Here is a 20344-nt window from a genome sequence, read left to right on the forward strand (position 1 = left end):
ATAAAGGAAGCTGGTTAGATGGGCCTTTCGCCTGATCCAGTTGGACTCTTAAGTTCTTAGGACTGCCAGAAAGGAAGCATTCTTTACAAGGAGCAGATATTTCAGAGTTACTGGAGGAGATATGAAACATATTTCAGACCTCAGTTCCAGTGTTTTTTCTGGGATTTAATTCAAGGTAAGTGTGTTTAGGATTGCAACTTTAGTATATTTCACTCACTAATTCATGCTTTACCACAGAAAAACTATGAGCCTGAGATTTCTAAATCAAGAAACGAAACATTTAGCTTAATGATTTTTCCAGCTGCAGATTTTTCCAGTTGCAGAGTAGATAGAATTTGACATGTCATAAAATTAATCCAGGATCAGCTTTGTTTTGTGGCCCCAGAAACCACATTTGTAAGGCCAGAAAGTAATTAACAAAACAGAATTTAATGAGGATAGCCAATCAGGTAATGAGCCAGGTGACTGTGTGCACTTCTGAGTCATTCTGTATTTGAAGCAATCAGTGTAACTGTTCCAGGTTCACTACTTTTATGCATCACAAATTGCCATGTAAGTAATAAATACATTTTTCCTTAGGCAATTACAATTGTAAAGAACAGCAGCAGTCAAGCATAAAATGCAGAACAGGAGATAGAAATGTTTCATTATTACTATTACTATTACTATTACTATAACAATAACAATAACAATAACAATAACAACAATAATAATAATAATAATAATAATAAATGCAAGACTCACTTGGCAATTTTTGCACAAAAAGGGCAGGCAAGATCCTAAAATAAGAATACAATATATCAATTAGTTATGCCAACGAGCTTCCTTAGTTCCTTTACTTTCTCTTCCTTCTGTTGAATGGTCCAGTACCACTGTCTTTTACTGGACTGTAATTTGTTCACTTGACAATGCAAACGTTTTAGTATAGCTTCACATCTTTTGTTCTGCACCTATTAAAACAGATTATAGACAAGTAAAATTTTATGTGTGTTGCCATAACTTGTAACAAGACTATAATACAAGCATACACACATGCATATATAATAAGATTTCCACCATTTCTATATGATGCATGGATAGAAAGTTTGAATTAACTATCTTCTTGGAAGAAAACTGTCAGCCCAAGCCTAAATAAAGGAAGAACCAGTGGAAAGCACTAAAGAAAGGCAAGGCTTCTCTTCAGCCAATGCATTGGGGGGGGGGGGGGAGTGATTGCTCTGACAGACCAAAGTTATTACCTTCCTTGAGGCCTGTGGGACCTGAGGCCTCTTGTCATCAGCCCAGTTCAAATGCCACAAGACTAGCCTGGGTCATGGTCTGGTATATACACATATATAGACACCACTGTGTGAACCAAATTCAAATGAAAATGCTTGTCAGGCACCACACTATTCTAGACAGGCTGATGCACTCATTTCACTCACTGACTCCATCCTGGCTCCAACCCTGACAGTATGGAAGCAGTGGAACAAAGAGCTATCTTGAGAGTCACTAAGATACAAGTGTCAGCTTCCTGTATACTGCTAGAACTTAAAAATATAATTCTGTGGTTCAAGAATTTGAATATTTTTCCAACTCTTCAAGACATTCTGTGTGAGTGATAGTTATGAAATCAACTGTTAAAGTATTAAATGATAATAAGCAAAAAATTGTGATTATTTACATTGCAGGTATATAAAATATTAGGGTTCACTTGTACTGTTTATATCTTTGTGGGATAGAGACGTGTTTCCAACATTAGGCATCCTTTAATTAGTGTTAGTCTTCCAGAACTATAAAACAAATATATAAACTTGAAAGTTAATATAAACAGCAGCTGACCTCCCCAGCCTCACACCCGGGGCAAAGGTCTGCAATGGCACCCCCAGCGGACTGTTGCTGCCCCCCCTCGCTCAAAACACCACCACCCCCAACTCACCCAAAACTCACAGAACCTCACACAACCTCCAGCTGCATTGGGAAAACCTCTGTGAGGTTCCCCGACACTTTAAACTGTGCTTCTGGAAAACCAGAAGCACAGTTTCCGCCTGTCAGGAGCCTCAGAAAGGCTTCTGCAGAGTCCTAGTAGCCGGTGCCTGGGGCTTTTGCCCCATCTCAGCCTATGGTAGGTCCACTGCTGAATATAAGAAGCCTTCCATCTAGAACACAAGCCAAAACAAAACTATTTAAATGATTTAAACTCACCTCAATTTCTTTTTGAAGCCTAGCATGCAAATCTTTTTCCTCTTGAAGCACATTTTTCATTTTATCAATAGTTTCTTCCAGTTCTTTAATTTCACTTTCCAAATATGCAATTTCCTCCTATATACAATAAAGAGATATGAAAAATGTTTTTCTACTAATAAATTTTATTGACTTTTGATAAAAAAAACATATACATGTCAGTATTGGTGAAATTGTTTTCAGTTACACACATTTCCTTTCCCATTCCAAAGTAAAAGCTGCAATGGAAAATGAGTAATCAGCACATTCCAATCAATGTGAAGAAAAAGCCCATGTACCTACCAGGTATAAGAAACATAATGTGAGCAAGACTGGCCAACTAGCTGTAAAAAGAGGGCCCAATTTTATTGAATGAAGCAGACTAAATAGTTGCCTGATAGTCTTGTGCTTTCATTCGCTGCCAACACAAGGAGTACTGATATATAGGTTTCATGGCAAGCAACATTAGGCTTTTCAAATCCATAAAGTAAACTGATCCTTAGGGCCAAACTAGACACAGCACATGAGATCCAGTATCATATAGACAAACATCTGATCTTCACCAAAGCAACTATGAGGAGCTGCTAAAGGGGGAAGTGGCAGTAGGGGAGGAAAGCTTAGCCTTTTTCCTCTGCACTACTGTATTTTCTTGACTGAAATCACATACAGCTGATATCTTTTTCCTCCAGAAATGTGAACACCACTTTGGACCATAATAACTACTGAAAACTCTTTGAATCAAATACATTTTTGAAAGACAGTCAATGAGAAAAAATAGGTTTTTTTGTGGGTATCTGTGGACTACACGGATAAGTAAAACAAAGTTTAAAATAACTCCAGTTTCTTATTATGGGTTTTTAATAGTTTATCTGAAACTGACTTTGCCCAAGTATCTTTGTGCACTTGACCTACTACTAGCACAATGAGGAACTCTGTCCTGTGCAATAGCTGTCAGTAGTGAGCCCTAGGCAGCTACATGGTGAGGAACAGGAAACTAGATCTTGCAGCCAGATAGGCATAGGAGACAAACAGTATTCAGGTAAAGTCCCACACTGACCTAGAATTCTTTACAGTTCCTTCCAGGTAAGGGAGAACTAATGGGCTGCCTGTGTAGATTGAGGGTCCAATCCTATCCAATTTTCCATCACTGATGCAGCCATGCCAATGGGGTGTGTGCAAGGGACAGATATGCCAATGGGGCAGTCACAGAGGCTTCCTCAAGGTAAGAAAACATTTGTTTCCTCACGTCAGGCTGCACTGCAGCTGCATCGTGCTGGAAACTTGGATAGGATTGCAGCCATGTATCACCTTGCAGCTTAATATAGTATGATAGTCTACAGACATTGGGCAGCAATGTAGAAATCTAAGCGTTGTAGCCATGGCAGCTCCTTTCAATAGTAAGGGAGACCATGCAGCTCCTTGAGACTAGCATGATTCAAAACAAACCTGATACAACTGAAAACAAAGATGCAAAGCACCCCATTTACTGCTGCCAGCCATGACTCACTTCTGTTTGTACCTGCCTAGACTCTTGTGATATTTCAGAGTATCAATAGATACCAGATAATCACAGGGGATAAGGGAGTATCACCAGAGCAGTGCTGCCAACTCAGACTGAAGTTATTCCTGGAGATTTTTTTTAATCACACAATAATCAGGTTGGGAATTCCTGAGGTCCTGATAAAATCTTTGCTTTCAGAAATCACTGGAAGACTGATGCTGATTCCTGGAGGGCTGGCAATCCTATATCAGAGTGATGGAGACCTGGTTTACAGGCTCATGAGGCCAGATGAGAGCATCAGAGGTGCAATTAACTCCTACTCACAATTGAAGCCTTGGGTGTAACCATATGTATTCCTTCCTCAGAGGAAGAAGCAGCAGCAGGGAGGCAGAGTATGAAGAAAGAACAGGAAGTGAGGAGACAGAGGGAGTTTTGTGTGCATGCATTTGTGTACAAGAGAGAAGGAGACAGAAAACTGCAAGATCTACAATAATTTTGTATGCTTCTGAGTTTAATAAATTACAATATATTTTAAGCTGGGAGTCTCTCCTGATTGCACTACCAGTATAACTTGAAACATGGTGGCAGCAGAATATATATGATGATTCCAAGGGCCAGATTATAGTAGTGATAAAGATAGGTCGCAGCATGGAGGAACTAATGAACTAAGACTAGTACAGTGTGGAAATCCAGCTGTCTATGGAAAAAGTGGAAGCAAGAACTCAGTCCATATACTGAATTGAGTATGACTGATAAAAAATAAAATGAAGGTAACGTTATTTTACTATCTAAAAGGGGGAAGAGACCAGGAAGCAAGTACAACACTCACAACAGAGAATGTAAAAACAGCTGCATATTGTGACCCCATGAAAAAATAAAACTGTAAAAAGGTATCAGTTTTTCACTCAAAAAAAAAAGAGGAAGAAGGAATAAATACCTATCTCACAAAACTAAAGATCTTTGCATTCACATGTAATTTTGTGAACATAAACAACTTCTTAATTTGAGAAAGTCCTCTGCCTCTCCTTGGCTTTACATCAGCAAAACAGCTGGCATAGGTCCAAGGAGTTTCAATGATGGCCAGGTGACCTAGGGAGAGGTAGGTAAAAAAATATTCTAACTTACCTCTTCTGGACCATCTGGTCATCCCTCCCCTCCATGGGCTGCATCACATACGACGGTTGGGCATAGGATTAAGACCTTGATTCTAGAGAACTCTTATCAAATTGTAAGAGAAGCAGAATTGTCTAAGCAATGGTGTCTCGGGGAGGGGGTGCAGCAAGTCACACCAGGGGAATGACACCACTACTGGCCAAAAAATTTTAAATCTTGGTATTTTCAAATACCACCATGTTATATATTGATGCATAATTTCATGCAGAATGCAGTGAAACAAATCATGCTGATATATCTCTATTCTATAAAAAGCTATACCCCCAAAACCAGAGGGGCAATGGTACATCACTGTGTCCATCGCCCGGGGCATCGCCCGTGCACTGCATGGAAGGAGGTCCAGCACAGGGGAGGCCTCCCACACTGGGTTATACAAATCCTAGGGATACCACTGTGACTAAGCAAACAAAAACCACTGCAAGCATCCACAGATATAGAGGAAATACACAATCTCAAACTATAGGACTTCAGGAAGCAGAAACCTGATAGATCAACTGTAGGCAATATGATTCAGTGTACGTACTACAGGAGATTCTATCAAAGGCAAAACAACAAATGGCCTATGGGGGAAAAAGGGCTAAAGATGTAGAAAGCAGAGCCATTACAGTGCTCAGTGTCACAATGGCCCAAATAACACAGCAAGTTTATTCAGGAATGAGGGATCATGAGACTACAGATGAGGACATCTTCAGTGTAGTTCTGGCAGATTCACAAACTGTCTGTGCAATCCTATGTGTGTCTACTCAGTAGTAAGCTCCAGTGAGTTTAATCAATCCTACAGAGGCTTACTTGATAGTAACTCCATCAAATTCAATGGGACTTATTTCTGAGTAGATACCCAGTAGCCGCCCTGGGTCCCTTTTTGGGAGAAGGGCGGGATAAAAATAAAGTATTATTATTATTATTATTATTAGATATTCATAGGTTTGTGCTGTAAGACTCTGATCCTTTGCACACTTTTTTGAAGCTCCACTAAACATAGCCAGCCTGACTTTCAAACAAACATGCAGAGGACTGTACTGTAAGAATATACACACCTTACAGAAGAAAACCACCAGTAACTCAACAGCTACAACTTAAAGACTTATACGATACCTGGTAAGGCACTTCCAATGCCCCTATCGCAAATTTATGAGTATCAGAACAGAAAAATGTGACCAAGTACTGTATTGGTAACATACAACAAAACAATAGTGAAACCACTGGGAAAATGCTGGCTGTCAATTAGAAATCCACAGAACAAGAAGCACTATTGCCTAGAGTTAGATGTGTTTGAAAACAGTGTTATTTAATTTACTCAGAAATAAGTCCATTTAATTCAGTAAGACTTCGGCCAGAAGTTCTGAATCTGGGGCGTTGTGACACCCAAGCCAGGGAAGCTCTGTTACTGTCCCATTAAGGGGCAGGGTGATGGTGGCAATCACCACAATCATGGTGCTACTGGGGACAAAAAAAGAAGTTTTCTAAACTTACTGAAGGGGTCAATATGGCTCACAAGAGGGTCCGGGGAGTACACCACGCCCTCTGCTCTAATCTGTGCTCCTGACCCACTTCTAGTTTTGTAATGAAAACCAGAAGTGGATCCGGAGCGCAGTTTGGAGGAACAGGGAGACCTGCAGTTGCAATGTGTTTCCCAGACCCTCCACAGTTACCCCTTCCTCTAAGTCTAGAAAACCTCTTTTGTCCACAATGGTAGTGGAACTGTGGTGATTGCATTGTCGATGTCACCCCACTCCCGCAAGGACTTACAGTGGCCCAAACTCTCCCTGAGAGTTTGGGAACTGCTGTCTTAAGCTGTAATCCTATTTTACTCACCAGAAACAAACACCTCTACTTAGAGTTCATAATGAATGACAGGGAGGGCAACTATCCACTTCTGGGTACCAGAGTGGCACAAACTATGAACTTAATTACAGACCAACACCACAGCATCCATCAGATAAAAGAGGGGCAAGATTACTATTAGGTTCCTTACCTAACATTCCATCAATATATAGAGACATATTTTAAGGCGTTGGATTCCTAGATAGCAAACTGAAGTTGAAAACAGATCTACAGGTATAACCAGTATGACTACCTAAACACATGATTCTGCTAGCCTTGCCAGAGCTATTGAGGAAATATTTGGCAAGCCTGGAAAAATAAAAACCATTATTACATCAGTTAAAACATGTACTGATTGGACCAGCTGTAAGGAAGCCTTCAGGTAAATTCAGTATCTGCACTGATCCAAAACCATTCAACAGAATACTCAGAAAAAGTCACTAGCTGGTGCTCACAATCAAGGATGTACCACCAGATCTGACCAGAGAGCTAAGGAGTTCACAGATTGCAATGTGCAGAATGGATTTTGGCATGTGGACCTGGATGAGTCATACCATCACTTGACAACTTTTGGTACACCCTATAGCAGGAACAATTGGCTACAATTGTCCATGGAGATCAGCCCAAAATATTCCAGCATAAGCTTAGGTGGGTACTGCAAAAGCTTCCAGGCATAAACATTGTGGCTGATGATATTCTTGTCATAGGAGTAGGGCAGATAAGGAAGCAGTGATCTGGGTTCATGTCAGCAAACTGCAACAACTTCTCATCAGATGCCAGGAGATGAATATTACACTGAATGCTGTCAAAATACAGCTGGGAAGAACAAGTGTCCTACATATGACATCTGTGGATCTTAGAGAGACAACGGCTAAACCAAGAGAAGGGGAGAGCCCTTTGGGAGATGCTCAGGCCAAAGCATGTCATGGGAGTCCTGCAACATTGGAATGGCCAGTTTTCTGTTTGGTTTTGTGCACACTTGTTTGATGCTTGTGAGCCACTCAGGTTATGAACATACAACAACACAGCCTGGGAATGGTTACACACCCAGGAAAAGGCTCTTGGAGGAATTTAAAAAGCCAATTTGTGACTGAAATACACTGAAGTGGGGTATCTATAACCCACTTGAGCAGTGGGCACTGCAGTGTAACACCCCAAGAGATAACTTGCAGCAGTACTAATGCATAAAGTTTAAGGGGGAGCAGGTCTCATTTGCTGTGCTCTGTAGATCTTTGAATTCGATATGTAGCAGGTTTAAACACTTGACTTTTGAGCAGAAGGGGGACACTACTAAATTCTCCCAAAAAGCTTCAGCGCAGGCAGTTGAGCCTTTCGAACTATGATGTAAGGTTACAGCACTTTCCAGGGTCCCTATTAGTGTCAGACACACTAAGCAGAGCACACCTTCTAGAGATCAACACAGATAGGTCTGTAGAACGAGAGATAGAGTCCATTAATACAGTACAGTATGTTTCCATCTCCAAGAGCAGACTTAGAGCAATACAAGAGAGTACAAACTGGACCAGCCTAGCCACTAAACTGACAAATGGCTACTTTGAGCCACAAGTTGGTGGGAGCGCAAACTGATGAGGGTTGCTCTGCATCCTGCATCTGTCCACTACCACCCTCCAACCCGTTACTCACAAAGCTGCTTCTATCAGCCCACGATCCACTTCTCTCTCACTACAAGTGAGCATGAAGAGGATCAGGGCAACAGCACAATTCTCCCTCCAGCAACACTGCTATGTGCTATCAGAGCAGCAGAGGGATCCCATCCTGATCTCTGGTCTTCCCCTCTTTCTCTCCTCGCCCACCCAGCAAAAAGCTGAAAGGGTGAAGAGAAGCCACACCTCACATCTCCTTCCACCTACCTGCTACTGCATAACTAGCCAGTTATTCAGTCCCTGGTTCCCCCTGGGTAATCTCTCATTTTCCTATGCTCTGCTTCCACTCCTCTTTTCCCTTCTCCATTTTGAGCTATAATGCACCCCTTTTCTTTGCATTGACTTGAGCATCCAGGAACAATATACTGTCAGATTATTTACTTTTAAGTTGCCTGTTTTTTAAATTACATAAGCTGCCTTAATTATCCTTTAATGGTTTAGACAGACAGTAAACAAATCTGATTGCTGCATTATCCTATGCCTGTCAACTCAGAAATCACAATGCATTCGATGGGACAAGCAGACCAATCCAATGCTTCCCAGCACCTAGAGGAACAGCAGCATCCCCTTCCCCAGAGGAAAATCCCAAGCCCCACAGTGGGGCTTCTTGAGCCTGTGCCAGCTATTTTGCCAGCACAGATTTAAAAAGCTCCATGTTGAGCCCCCCTCCCAGGCTGCTCACCTCCCTGCCCCACGCTCACCCTGCCCAGAATGCCTTGCTCTGCCCCAAAAAGCTGAATCGGCACCCACAGTGTAACTTACCCCCAGGCGCTCTCTCACAGCATCCTTCTGGCACTGAAGCTAAGCACCAGCACTGGCCCAGTGCTAGTGCTCAATCCTCTCCCAGTGTAGAAAATGTGCTTTACAGCATGCTTGTGACACTCAGCACCGGCAGTACGTTTGTACTGCCGGTGCTGAAGCCCATAGGATTGAGCTCCTCATCCCAGGAAAGTATGTATAGGATGGCAGCCTTAATAAATGATGATGCTTTTGAAACCCAAGTGTAGAGTTGCATAAAATAACAAATAACTGAATGGCAAGTTCACTAGACCTGGACTGGGTTAGTAGCATTTCCTTGCAAATTCCAAACAGCAAATTTCAACTCTTCTTTTTTTGTAATCATTTCTTGGATTGTGGCTCTTTTTTTAGTGAGCTCAATCATAAGTGGCAATTTCCTTTCTGCCTCCTCAAAATGATTTCTGTGAGCTGCCATTTTCTCATAGTAGGCACTATTTCTTAGAAGCATCATTTTAAACTCTTCTTCTAATGCTTCTGTGTTAATCATCAGCTTTACTTTCTCAACATGTAAGGCTGTAATTTCATTCTCCAGATTTTCACAATGAACTTTTGTGGTTGCTATGGTTTCATCCTGTTGATAAATTTGCCTGTCTGTGGTCTTTTTTTCTGTTATGGTGCAATTCATTTGTGCCTCAAGGTCGTGAAGCTGAGCCTACAGAAAAAATTAAGTAATCATCAGTGGAAATTTAATTTTTTAGATGATAGCACTAAACTATTACACAACATGGTGAATATTTAGTTAATGAGTACTTTTGATTTAATTTATTTATAAACAAAATATCAGTACAATATTCTTTTGGCCATTCTGCATGTTTTGTTTTATTTATTTATAGTAGTAAAAAAAAACAAACAACTTTAATGATACATTTAAGTACTAACAACTATATATCTTAATCTAAGAGTGCAATCCTATGGAAAAGCTTGGCCGGCGCAAGTCCCTTGCATTGACCTGGGAAGGTCGCAAATGTCCCATAAAGTATGTTTGTGCCTCCTTTGGAGAAAGCCATGTCGGTGCACACAGGTGCACTGGCCTGCAGAGGCCAGATCCAGCCTCTGCTGAGACGGAAAAAAAGTAAGTTTGCACCAGCTGAGCTAGGTCAGCACGTGGGTCAAGGGGAGGGCAGGGAGGAGGTGGGGAGGAGACATTTCAGGGAGGGAGGACAGCTGGGGAACAGGAGGCGGGGCCAGGAACTGGCACTTATGCCAGACCCTAACCCCGTTCCAGGGTGGTGCAGTGCGGAGCAGCTCCTGGTTGCTCCGTTCTGCTCAAATCTGTGATATTGCTTCAGGTGGCGCAGATCTGAGTAGGTCCATTGGGGCTGCTGTGGCTCTCCCTGGGGTAAGGGGAATTTTTTTCCGAGTCTCAGCCAGACCCAAACTTGCACTAGATATAGTGCAGGTCGGCCAGCCTGCCTGTTCCAGCACAAGTTAGGATTGTGCTGTAAAATTCCACCCATATATACGTTATATTTCCAACAGCTTCTTTTATCTTCTCTTTCCATTTCAGATTATTATTTCAGATTAATGTTCTCCTTTCCTTTCAATCTAATCTTCAAATCCATTATTATTCTCTCTCTCACGCAGAAAGTCAATAACTGATTTCCAGTTCTTCCTAAAATTTTTTGTTGATTTCTCTTTATGTAAGGTCATAAATTTATCCATTTCAGCAAAGTCCATAACTTTCATCCACCATTCATCTATTGACGGAATATCTGTAGTTTTCCAATATTGTGCATAAAGTATTCTAGCTGCACTTATCATACATGAACATAACATTTTTAATCTTTTTTCCCAAATATTCATCTATCATGCCCAACAAAATGACTTCAGGTTTCATTTGCACATTTGTTCTTAAAATCAACTGTATCTGTGCACGTATCTGTATCCAATACTTTTTTGATTTAGTACATGTCCACCACACGATAAAAAGATACCTCCTGTTTTTACATTTCCAACACTTATTTGACATACTTTCATACATCTTCGCTAACTTACTTAGCGTCATATACCATCTATAAATAATCTTATATACATTTTCCTTGATAACTTTTAAAGTTAATGTCATATGCTCTGTCCATAATTTCTCCTATTTTTCCTTTGTAAATTCATGACCCACATTTTTAGCCCATTAATCATACACTCTTTAACCTGTTCATCTTCCATTTCAAACTTCAGCAACAAATTACCTGCTCTTCTGGTTCTAATTATTTTTCCAGTATTCACTCTCTCTTCATCCATATAATTTTTGATTTTCAATCTTCCTGATTTATTGTACAAATAAAAACCATTTGCAACTAAAACCTTCTATTAATTCTCTTGATTTCAACTTATATTGCCCTTGTGTAAAATGCAATAAATTTCTATATAATAACCATTTATCTCTCTGTACTGTACCCAGACCAAAGAGTGCTTCTTGTGATGAAGTCAACAGTGGAATTTTGCTGTAAAACCTATTTTTATATCCGTTCCATATCCTCCACAGTGCATGTCTAACATAATGATTCTTAAATTCAACATTTACTTTTACTTTATCATACCATAGGTAGCCATGCCAACTAAATTTTAAATCATGTCCTTCTAAGTTCAGAAATTTTGTATTTCACAATAAAAACCATTCTTTCAGCCATCAGTACAGTATTCTTGTTAACAATATGAAAAGTTAAGCATAGGAAAAGGTATTATTTTTACATATCCACTGTATCTTGAAATGAAAGATTAGTTTTCCTGAAAATATGATTTGGAAGGAAGATTTCAAATTCAAACAGCATAACAAATCTTGTTTAAAACTGAGTGGACTTCTGTAAGAGGATTGTGATATGCAGTGGCATTACTAGGGTTTGTGTCACCTGATGTGGGAAGGCAGTGCATCACCCCTATGATGAACCTCCTCCCATGCAGTGGGAGAGGCAACGCCCCGGGCCAGGAGCATGGTGATGTGCCATTACATCAAATGGTACCGCACTGGGTTTTTTTGGCTATAACCTTTAATAGAATAGAGATATTTCAACATGGTTAGTTTCACTGCACTCTGCCTGAAATTACAGATCAATTGATATACTACATGATGGAATTATTCAAAAATACCAAGATTTTAAAAATTTGGGCAAGTAGTGGTGTTACTCCCTTCCTCGAGTGCATGTCACTCAGTGTGGCCTGCACCCCCCGAACTCTCTAGTGATGCCACTGCATGGAAGTGATGCCTGCCATCCAAAAGCAACCGATTGTAAATTCTACTGGGCATGGCCAAGATTTTCACCCTTAAAACAGCGGTGTGGATCCTGAACAGAAGCTAACCTACATCTTTTAAAACTAATGTTTGAAAGTTGGAACCACTGGAATTTTGCCAACTTTTTGCAATAGTCATCTCTGCTGCTGTCCTGTGGAGAGGGGGCAGTTATGGAGGCCTCCTCAAGGTAAGTGAACATTTGTTCCCTTACCTCGGGGTTGCCTTGCAATTGCATCAGTGCTGAAAAGTGGAGTAAGATTGGGCCCTTAGTTTCTTAAAACAAAACCTAGAAACATCTAATGTAGAGGAGGTATCTTGACAGGCACCTTGTTTTATGATACTGTGAAAAATTTATTTAAACTTCACCAAAATTATATTACCTGCAACTGTGAAAGAACAACTTTGCTTTTTTTAATGTCAGCATCTTGAGTATGCTGTTGCTCTGCAACTTGTTTTACAACTTCAACCAATGATGGAGAACTTGGATTAGTCATACCTAGAAGAAAAGACAGCTAGAGTAACAAGAGCCAGAGTAGTGTTTGAGAGAGGCAGATTATGAAGTACTATGCTACAAAAACAATATTTATCTCAAATTCTGATTTGAGGAAAAAAAGTTGACATAAATCACCATGAAATTAATTTCACAGAGTGGGTGGTGAACCCATAATTTGTTTTTTAAATCCTACCCCATGACCATTTTAATATGGAACTACATGTATTTTTATTATAAATATTGCTTTCTAACATTTATTTACTTATACACTGCTCTACTTCGCAATATAACATATGTTTTTAAAAACTGTGTAATAGTTATTTCTCAACATTACAATTCTATAGGCTAGAGCTATACCAAAAATACAGGTGTAAATTACCTTTTTCTAATTCTAAGTTTTCTTTTTTGGTCTGTTAAGATATTTTTCCATTTTAGAAACATTTTTGAACCCTGGCTTATTTTTAGAATGCTCCCACAGGCCATGTGGAACACAGGGAGGCTGTGTGCAACCTCCCTGCATCTCAGAAGGCCAGCGGAGCCTTCTAAGACACACTGCTGGTTTTGTGGAAAACTAGAAGTGTGTATCAGGCGGCTGCAGCAGGCCTTCTGAGGCACAGGGAGGCCATGAGCAGCCACCCCACACCTCAGAACACCTCCAGACTTCTGGTTGTGTCCAGAGGTCCTCTAGTGGCCCTAACCCACCGATTCAATTATTCACAGGTTTTGGTATCTGCAGGGGGTCCAGGAACAGATCCCCCATGGATACCAAGGGCCAACTATATCCTGTTATGAATGTTAAGTAACATTCTTCATTGTTTTATCTATTCTTATTTCTTTTATACATTTAAATTAAATTATTCTAAATAAATAATGTGAGGATGACAAAATGACATACACTCCTTATTAATTGTGAGGGCTCTGAGATATCTAAAATGTTGAACACATACCCTGTGTAAGAAATTACTATAAAGGAGATTTTATCTTTTATCTATTTTAAGCCTTTCATAGCCTGTTTGAACTACATCTTGGTTGAGATGGATCACAACCTTTATGATAACAATATAGGTGTGACAGTTTTCAGTTTCTATGTGATAATATAATTCCCTGATAGCAACAACAGAAGAGTGGCCACTGCTGAGGCAGGTCCCCTTGACAAGAATTTCCCAGCACAGTAGAAGAGAAATTTTTGCCGAAAAAGAGTCTTCTTCCAGAGAAACTTTAAGGCAGGCCTTGAGAAGAGAAGACAACTAAAACAATGCCAGAATCACAGAGAAAAGCTGACCTGGTTGCTGGCACGAATTCAACATTAAAATTGCATAGCAGTTTTTTCAGAGGAGAAAAAAAGTTCAGTTCATGTTAAGTGTATCAGTCACAACTTCGTCAGAAGACATTTTAATTCAAATGCCTTTTGATGACCAGGGCCAAATAGATAGTTCCATATTTAGATACTGCTATGCTTATATATTTGTTATTTTACATATATATTGTTGATAAACACCTTGAACCTCTGCAAAGGAACAGCCTAGACATGTAAACAAGTAGTAAGCAACTGAGGCCTACATCAGTTTACATGCAGGAAATGTTAATTTTAGGCCTTCACCACAATGTTCGCTGTTTACTGACGGAACCTATTTTTACGGGGCCTCTAGGCTTAATCTATAGTTGACATTCCTCACAGTCATTCACATTAGAGACCAGGGAGCTTCCTTAAGTCCAAATCAGAAAGGAACAGAGCTGTTTCTCCCTCAAAACAGAAATAACTTCGTTCCCAATCCGAGTCTTGAAAAGCAGTTCATTTTCAACTGCCCTCAGGGAAGGACAGATGGCACTGCACTGTTCCTCACTGCTTTACTCAGGGCTTCCTCTTAAAAAGAGCATAGGAAGCAGCCAGTGGGAAAGATTTCTACTGGCAGCTTCCTAGCCATTTTTTTTAAATGGGCTGAAACACCACCATCCCAAAATTAGGGGAAGTAAAGGAAAGGCTGTCTTTACAAGGTACCCTCTGGGTCAGATAGTTCCCCATTATGGGTGGCCTTTCATCCCCCTCCCCTTATCTTGGGGACTGAGGGCCCAATCCTATCCAACTTTTCAGCATCAGTGCTGCAACAACGCAGCCCTGAGGTAAGGGAACAAATGTTCCCTTACCTTTAGGAGGCCTCTGTGACTTCCTCTCCACCACAGAATGCAGTGCATGCCCCATTGGCACAGCTGCACTGGCACTGGAAAATTGGATAGGTTTGGGCCCTGAGACTTTGAACAGATAGAGAAATTTCCATTGGATGCTGCTGATGGACTGGATCCATTTTAAGGGGGTGGCCAGGATCCCCCAAATGAGGGAACGGGCAGTAAGAGTCCATCCCTCACAGGGGACCCTGGGTCCCACTCCCACTAATTTCCCTGGGAGAATTCCTTCAACACTTCCCCATTTGGACACTATTTAATGTGATGGTGCAAGGAATTGACAATTGCTTTCTTCTGGTTTTTATTCTGAGCTGAAAAGACTTCGGGGTTTTGTTATGATTTTTTTGAAGTTAACCATTCGTTGGAGGTAAGCCCACTGAACTCAGGTAAACATGTTTTGTACAGTGCTGTATTTATTTTACCAGTCACCATCTACAGATAAGCAATCAGAAAGAAGACTTCCACAATGGCCCTGTTCAGACACTTATTTTCCCAGAGGAAATTGCATGGTGGAGGGGAAAGCCAGATCACACCATAAGCCCCACTTGAAGTTGACAAGCTTCAAGAACATGTCAGTGCAGGGGGAGCAGTGCTTACCAGTGTGCTCTTGCTGTCTCCTCATGTGATTTCCTCCACATGGAGTGTCTGCACAAGGCTAATGTCTTGAGGCTCAAAAACCTATGAGAGGTAGAATAAGAAGTGAAATGCCAATGCAAGAGATGATTTCTTGACAAACTCAAACAAGGGAGTCAAACCACTTTTTGGTTCATCTCTAAACAAGTCTGTTTCAGTTTGTTTCTGATTCAGGAAGTCAAGGTTTATTAACTAACCAGTTCTCAGTTCCAAACCACATGGGAAAAGATAAACTTCATAAAAAGTTGTGCTGATTTGCACGTACAATAAGATGATTGCTACCAGAGTGATACTGAACCCTCAACTTAAGATGAGTTGTTTAGAGATACTAAACACCGAAGCCAACAGTGTGTACAGAAATTAGAAACAGGAAAGAAACACATGGAGAGAAAAAAATGTTGATGGAATAGACAGCTCTTGTGACTACACTAATACATTTAAAGATTTCACACACTTCAGGATACAGTATTGAAGGCTAGGATTGAGGTGTATATAAAGAAATATCATAGATAAATTTAATGGCACATGGAATGTCATTGATTGTTTTATCGGTGATCTTTAATACACATTCACCCCAAATGTCGATCAGATCAGCCTTCTTGACCACCTTATATAAATTCAGTTTACATGATAAAGTAAAAATGGGTACATGATGAAAGCAGTTTCTACGGTTTGATGAAAGCAGTTTATGGGCAAGCACAGGCGCTGGCCCAGTGCTAGGCCACGCAAACATGCCCAGCACAGTATGCGCTGGCGGTAAGCCAATGTGTCGAGCTCAGGATTGGGCTCTTGGTCTGCTAAGGAAGGATCCCACCAATGTTTTCCCTGTGGCCCAGCTGCAAGCACTAAAGATAGAGGGGAAGTGGATCCTGCTAGGGCCTAGTGATGTACTTGTTAGTTTGATGTTCTCTCAGGAAGATTTGCTACATAATACAACAATATGGTTCATGTAATATCATATGGAAAAACACATTCAGTTTAAATGAATATACATCCATTTGTCTTTTCACAGTACACATCCATCTTATCACATCTGGTTGTTTCTATCCCTTGGAGCAGCCTGCCTCTGAAATTAGACATTACTCTTGCTGCAGTCCATGCTGCTGGGAACTCTGTGGGCAATGTTCCCTCAAATTCTCCCTGGGAGTGCACGGAACCCTACAGCGGTCATGCTGCGGCAGCTGTGAAGCGCTTGGTGGTGACAGCCACATCAAGCTCCAGAATGCCAAGAGGAAAATTGGGCAGGTCTTCAATTAAAGCTGTACAGCTGCATGGCCACACAGTTTACAGAGAAGGCTGAGCCCACCTACAAGGGAAATTACAAAGAAAGCCTCATAGATATGCTGGCCTTAGAAAGGTTAGAAAGAAAATATTTCAAGAACATCTTTAACAGTTTCAGAGAAGTTTCAGTTTAACTTCTGCACTTGAAAGGCAATCTGAACTGCACAGAAATAGTTTCTTCACCCTTCTTCCAGCTGTTCACCATCAGATTGTTATTGTCAACCTGCTATTGTAGATTGCAGCCTTAAAGCAGCAAACTTCAAGTTTTCCAACCACCGTTTCCCAGCCCTTGAAGCTGATGGAGCACAAAATGCAAAAGCATCCTCCCACATAGTGGTTTTATGTGCTTGTGACTTATTCTGATTAGGACATCTCAATGTATTATATATATATACATATATTTCTACCTCCCCTCTTTCAAGTCTCCAAGGCAGCTAACAGTCAGGCTTAACCACAGTGATCCATGCATCAGTAACATCAAAAGTAGATTATTATAACACACTTCATGGGCCCAATCCTATCCAACTTTCCAGTGCCGATGCAGCCTCCATGCAGCCCCGAGGTAAGTGAACAAATGTTCCCGCACCTTGAAGAGGTCTCCATGACTGTCCCCCCACAGCAGAATGCAGCACCCCTCCCATTAGCACGGCTACATCAGTGCTGGAAAGTTGGATAGGATATGGCCCTATGTGTGCTATAAGACCATCTTGAAGCTGCAAATGGTACAAAGCATAGCAGCATGTACTCTTATTAGGCCAAGGTAATTTGATTCTATCAGACTGTTGCCTCTTCGGCTACACTGGCTGCTGATTTGTACAGCCTAGGACTGGCCTATCTAAGGGATCCATATATAGGGGTTTTTTTTGTGATATTTCTTCCAATATTTCTTGATTGAAATAGCAAATTGTGGTGTTGTGTGTTTTTTATTCAAATTCTTATCCAAAATTGTACAAACAGCGCAATAAAGCACAATCAGCATTTCAACTGTGAACTCTGTATCATTTTAGACCAGGGGTCTCCAAACTTTTTGGCCAGAGGGCCGCATCAAATATCTGGCACGGTGTTGGGGGCTGGAAAAAAAATTAAATATAAAATTCATATAAATAAATTAGAGATGGAACTTAGATGAGCAAATAAATGAATGAACGAGCTCATTCATTCAAACTCTCTGGCCCTTAGAACACTCTCCAGATGCAACCAGAGCACAGTTCTAGTCATGTTCGGCCAAGTGGGCCAGAGGCTTTCAGGGGACAAAAGGCTGGCCGCAGGCCAGATAGAAACTCGCCGTGGGCCGCATCTGGCCCCCAGGCCAGGGTTTGGACACCCCTGTTTTAGACCATTACCAAACATATACGCAAACATATTCATTGGTTTTCTAAAGTGCAGCATCAAGTAGACATGCAGAATTTTTTTTTCTTAATCACAGTACCCCTATTTGCATGCCAGAATGCATGCATAAAGCGCACAAAAAAGTCACAGAAAGTGATCAGGTCAAGGTAGAGTACAAAACAGAATAAAATAAAATCAGGGAAAGGCTTCACTGAGCCTTGCTGGGTTTTCTTAAAAGTGCAGCCCCAGAAAGACAAGCCCCAGAAAAGGCATTTACAGAGAGCAGCTTGGGCAGAGGGGAGATCCCGATCCAAGCACATTCACCTGATCACAGATCACATATAAATCACAGTTTAGAACTCCATTGCCCCACCTCCAGATTACAGTACAGTGCTGGTACCCCTACGTGGTATCTCACCCACTCTCCATGTCTTTTTCTCCCAGCTACCACTGTTTCACCAAATTTCCAGTGAAAGTTTTGCCTAGAGAACCTATGCCCACTGTAGCTAATTAGCTTCCTTCCATGTGTTCCCCAACAATAGCCTTAGTTCTGCACTGCTGGACCCCACCAGCAGGGTAGCTTGCCTGCTCAATCTGCAGAGGCCCTCCTTCCTCCCCTCTCCTGCCAGCAGCTTCTCCACTCACCACAACAACAGCTTAGTTCTATGTAGATCTTAGGAATGGTAGTCACACACAAATCTTCAGAAGTCCATTTGCAATCAGTCCTTCAGCAAGTCCAGTAGTCCATCAGTTTAATTCATTAGTTCCTCAGTTCATTAATCAATCAGTTTAATTCCCTCTTTCTTTCTACTCCTTATACTACTCACATCCCTTTTCCTTCCTGCATGTGCTGCTCTTAACCCTGTGGGCCTTTTTGCCTCCAAGTGGCTGCAGCTGTGCAGCACACTCACGCAATCTGAGGCCCTGGTGTTAACCCCATGCTTGCCTGCCAGAGCAAAGGGCCACTGCTAACACCACACTCCTCGAGGGATCTTGAGCATTTCCATTATAGCCACACATGTACTCACCCTCTAGCAGCCATGAACCTCTGCAGCCCAGCATCCAGGGCAAAGCTCCATGATGGCACCCCCCTGTGGGCTATTGCTGCCCACACAGAAACCTGCCCTTCTACTCACCAGAGGTTCACCCATGTCAAGGAAGCCTCTGTGAGGTTCCCTGATGCTATAAACTGTGCTTCTGGTTTTCCAGAAGCACAGTTTCCACCCCTCCACTCACCCCTGTCAGGCGCCTCAGAGAGGCTTCCACGGGGTCCTAGCAGTTCGGGCTTTTGCCCCATCCCAGTCTATGGCAGATACTGCCCTCTAGCAACTTTTACTCATTTGCTCTACCATCAGAAATGTTTCAAGGGCTTCCTGCCTTACTGAAAACCACTTGTGGATTCTTCAAAAGAAAGCAAAAGTGGTGAAGAGTGGTTTTTTTGTGTGTTCTTGTTTTACTGATATTGTTTTACATTTTGAGCAGAAATTCTCATTATTTCATATTCTGTTTTGGTCACCGAAAAATACACCCCTACCCATATATGACCACATACCCCCTGAGATCATTGGGGAAGGGAGTCATCTTGTAAGTGCTGTCATTGGCTAAGGCCCAATACTATCCAATTTTCCAGTGCTGGTGTAGCAGTCATTGGGGTGTGTACTGCATCCAGGGGTGGAGAGGCAGTCACAGAGGCCTCCTCAAGGTATGGAAGCATTTGTTTCCATACCTCGAGGCTGCATTACAGTTGCACTGGTGCTGGAAAGTTGGATAGGATTGGGCCCTAACTCTTGAGTGGCAGTAAGGATAAGGATAAGGATATCACTATAGTGGCATCACAACTATGGCACTTCCTTCCTTTTGAACTGAGAACTGCCCCGTCCTTGTCAGCATTCAGTTGGGTTTGGAGACCCTTTTGTTTCATTCCCCTTTTTCCTGTCATGTTTTGAGTTTGGATTTCTTGCTGTTGTTATCCTTTATTGTATTATTACTATTGCTTTTCAACACTGTTAAGTATCTTGGGTCCTTTCTTAAAAGGGCAG

The 20344-nt window shown here is 41.4% G+C and overlaps 1 protein-coding gene across 1 annotated transcript; it reads right to left on the reverse strand.

Annotated features, from left to right (window-relative positions):
* Positions 1 to 800: 800 nt before the first annotated feature.
* CCDC122 (coiled-coil domain containing 122) lies at positions 801 to 19602 on the reverse strand. The gene is made up of 5 exons (XM_066621366.1): positions 19542 to 19602; positions 12769 to 12884; positions 9416 to 9814; positions 2185 to 2301; positions 801 to 950 (listed from the first exon to the last, which is right to left on the reverse strand). The coding sequence occupies exons 1-5, from the start codon at positions 19600 to 19602 to the stop codon at positions 801 to 803; spliced, it is 843 nt and encodes a 280-aa protein (XP_066477463.1).
* Between the last annotated feature and the right edge of the window lie 742 nt (positions 19603 to 20344).

This window comes from Tiliqua scincoides, chromosome 3 (genome assembly GCF_035046505.1).
Source record: "Tiliqua scincoides isolate rTilSci1 chromosome 3, rTilSci1.hap2, whole genome shotgun sequence".
Classification (NCBI taxonomy): domain Eukaryota; kingdom Metazoa; phylum Chordata; class Lepidosauria; order Squamata; family Scincidae; genus Tiliqua; species Tiliqua scincoides.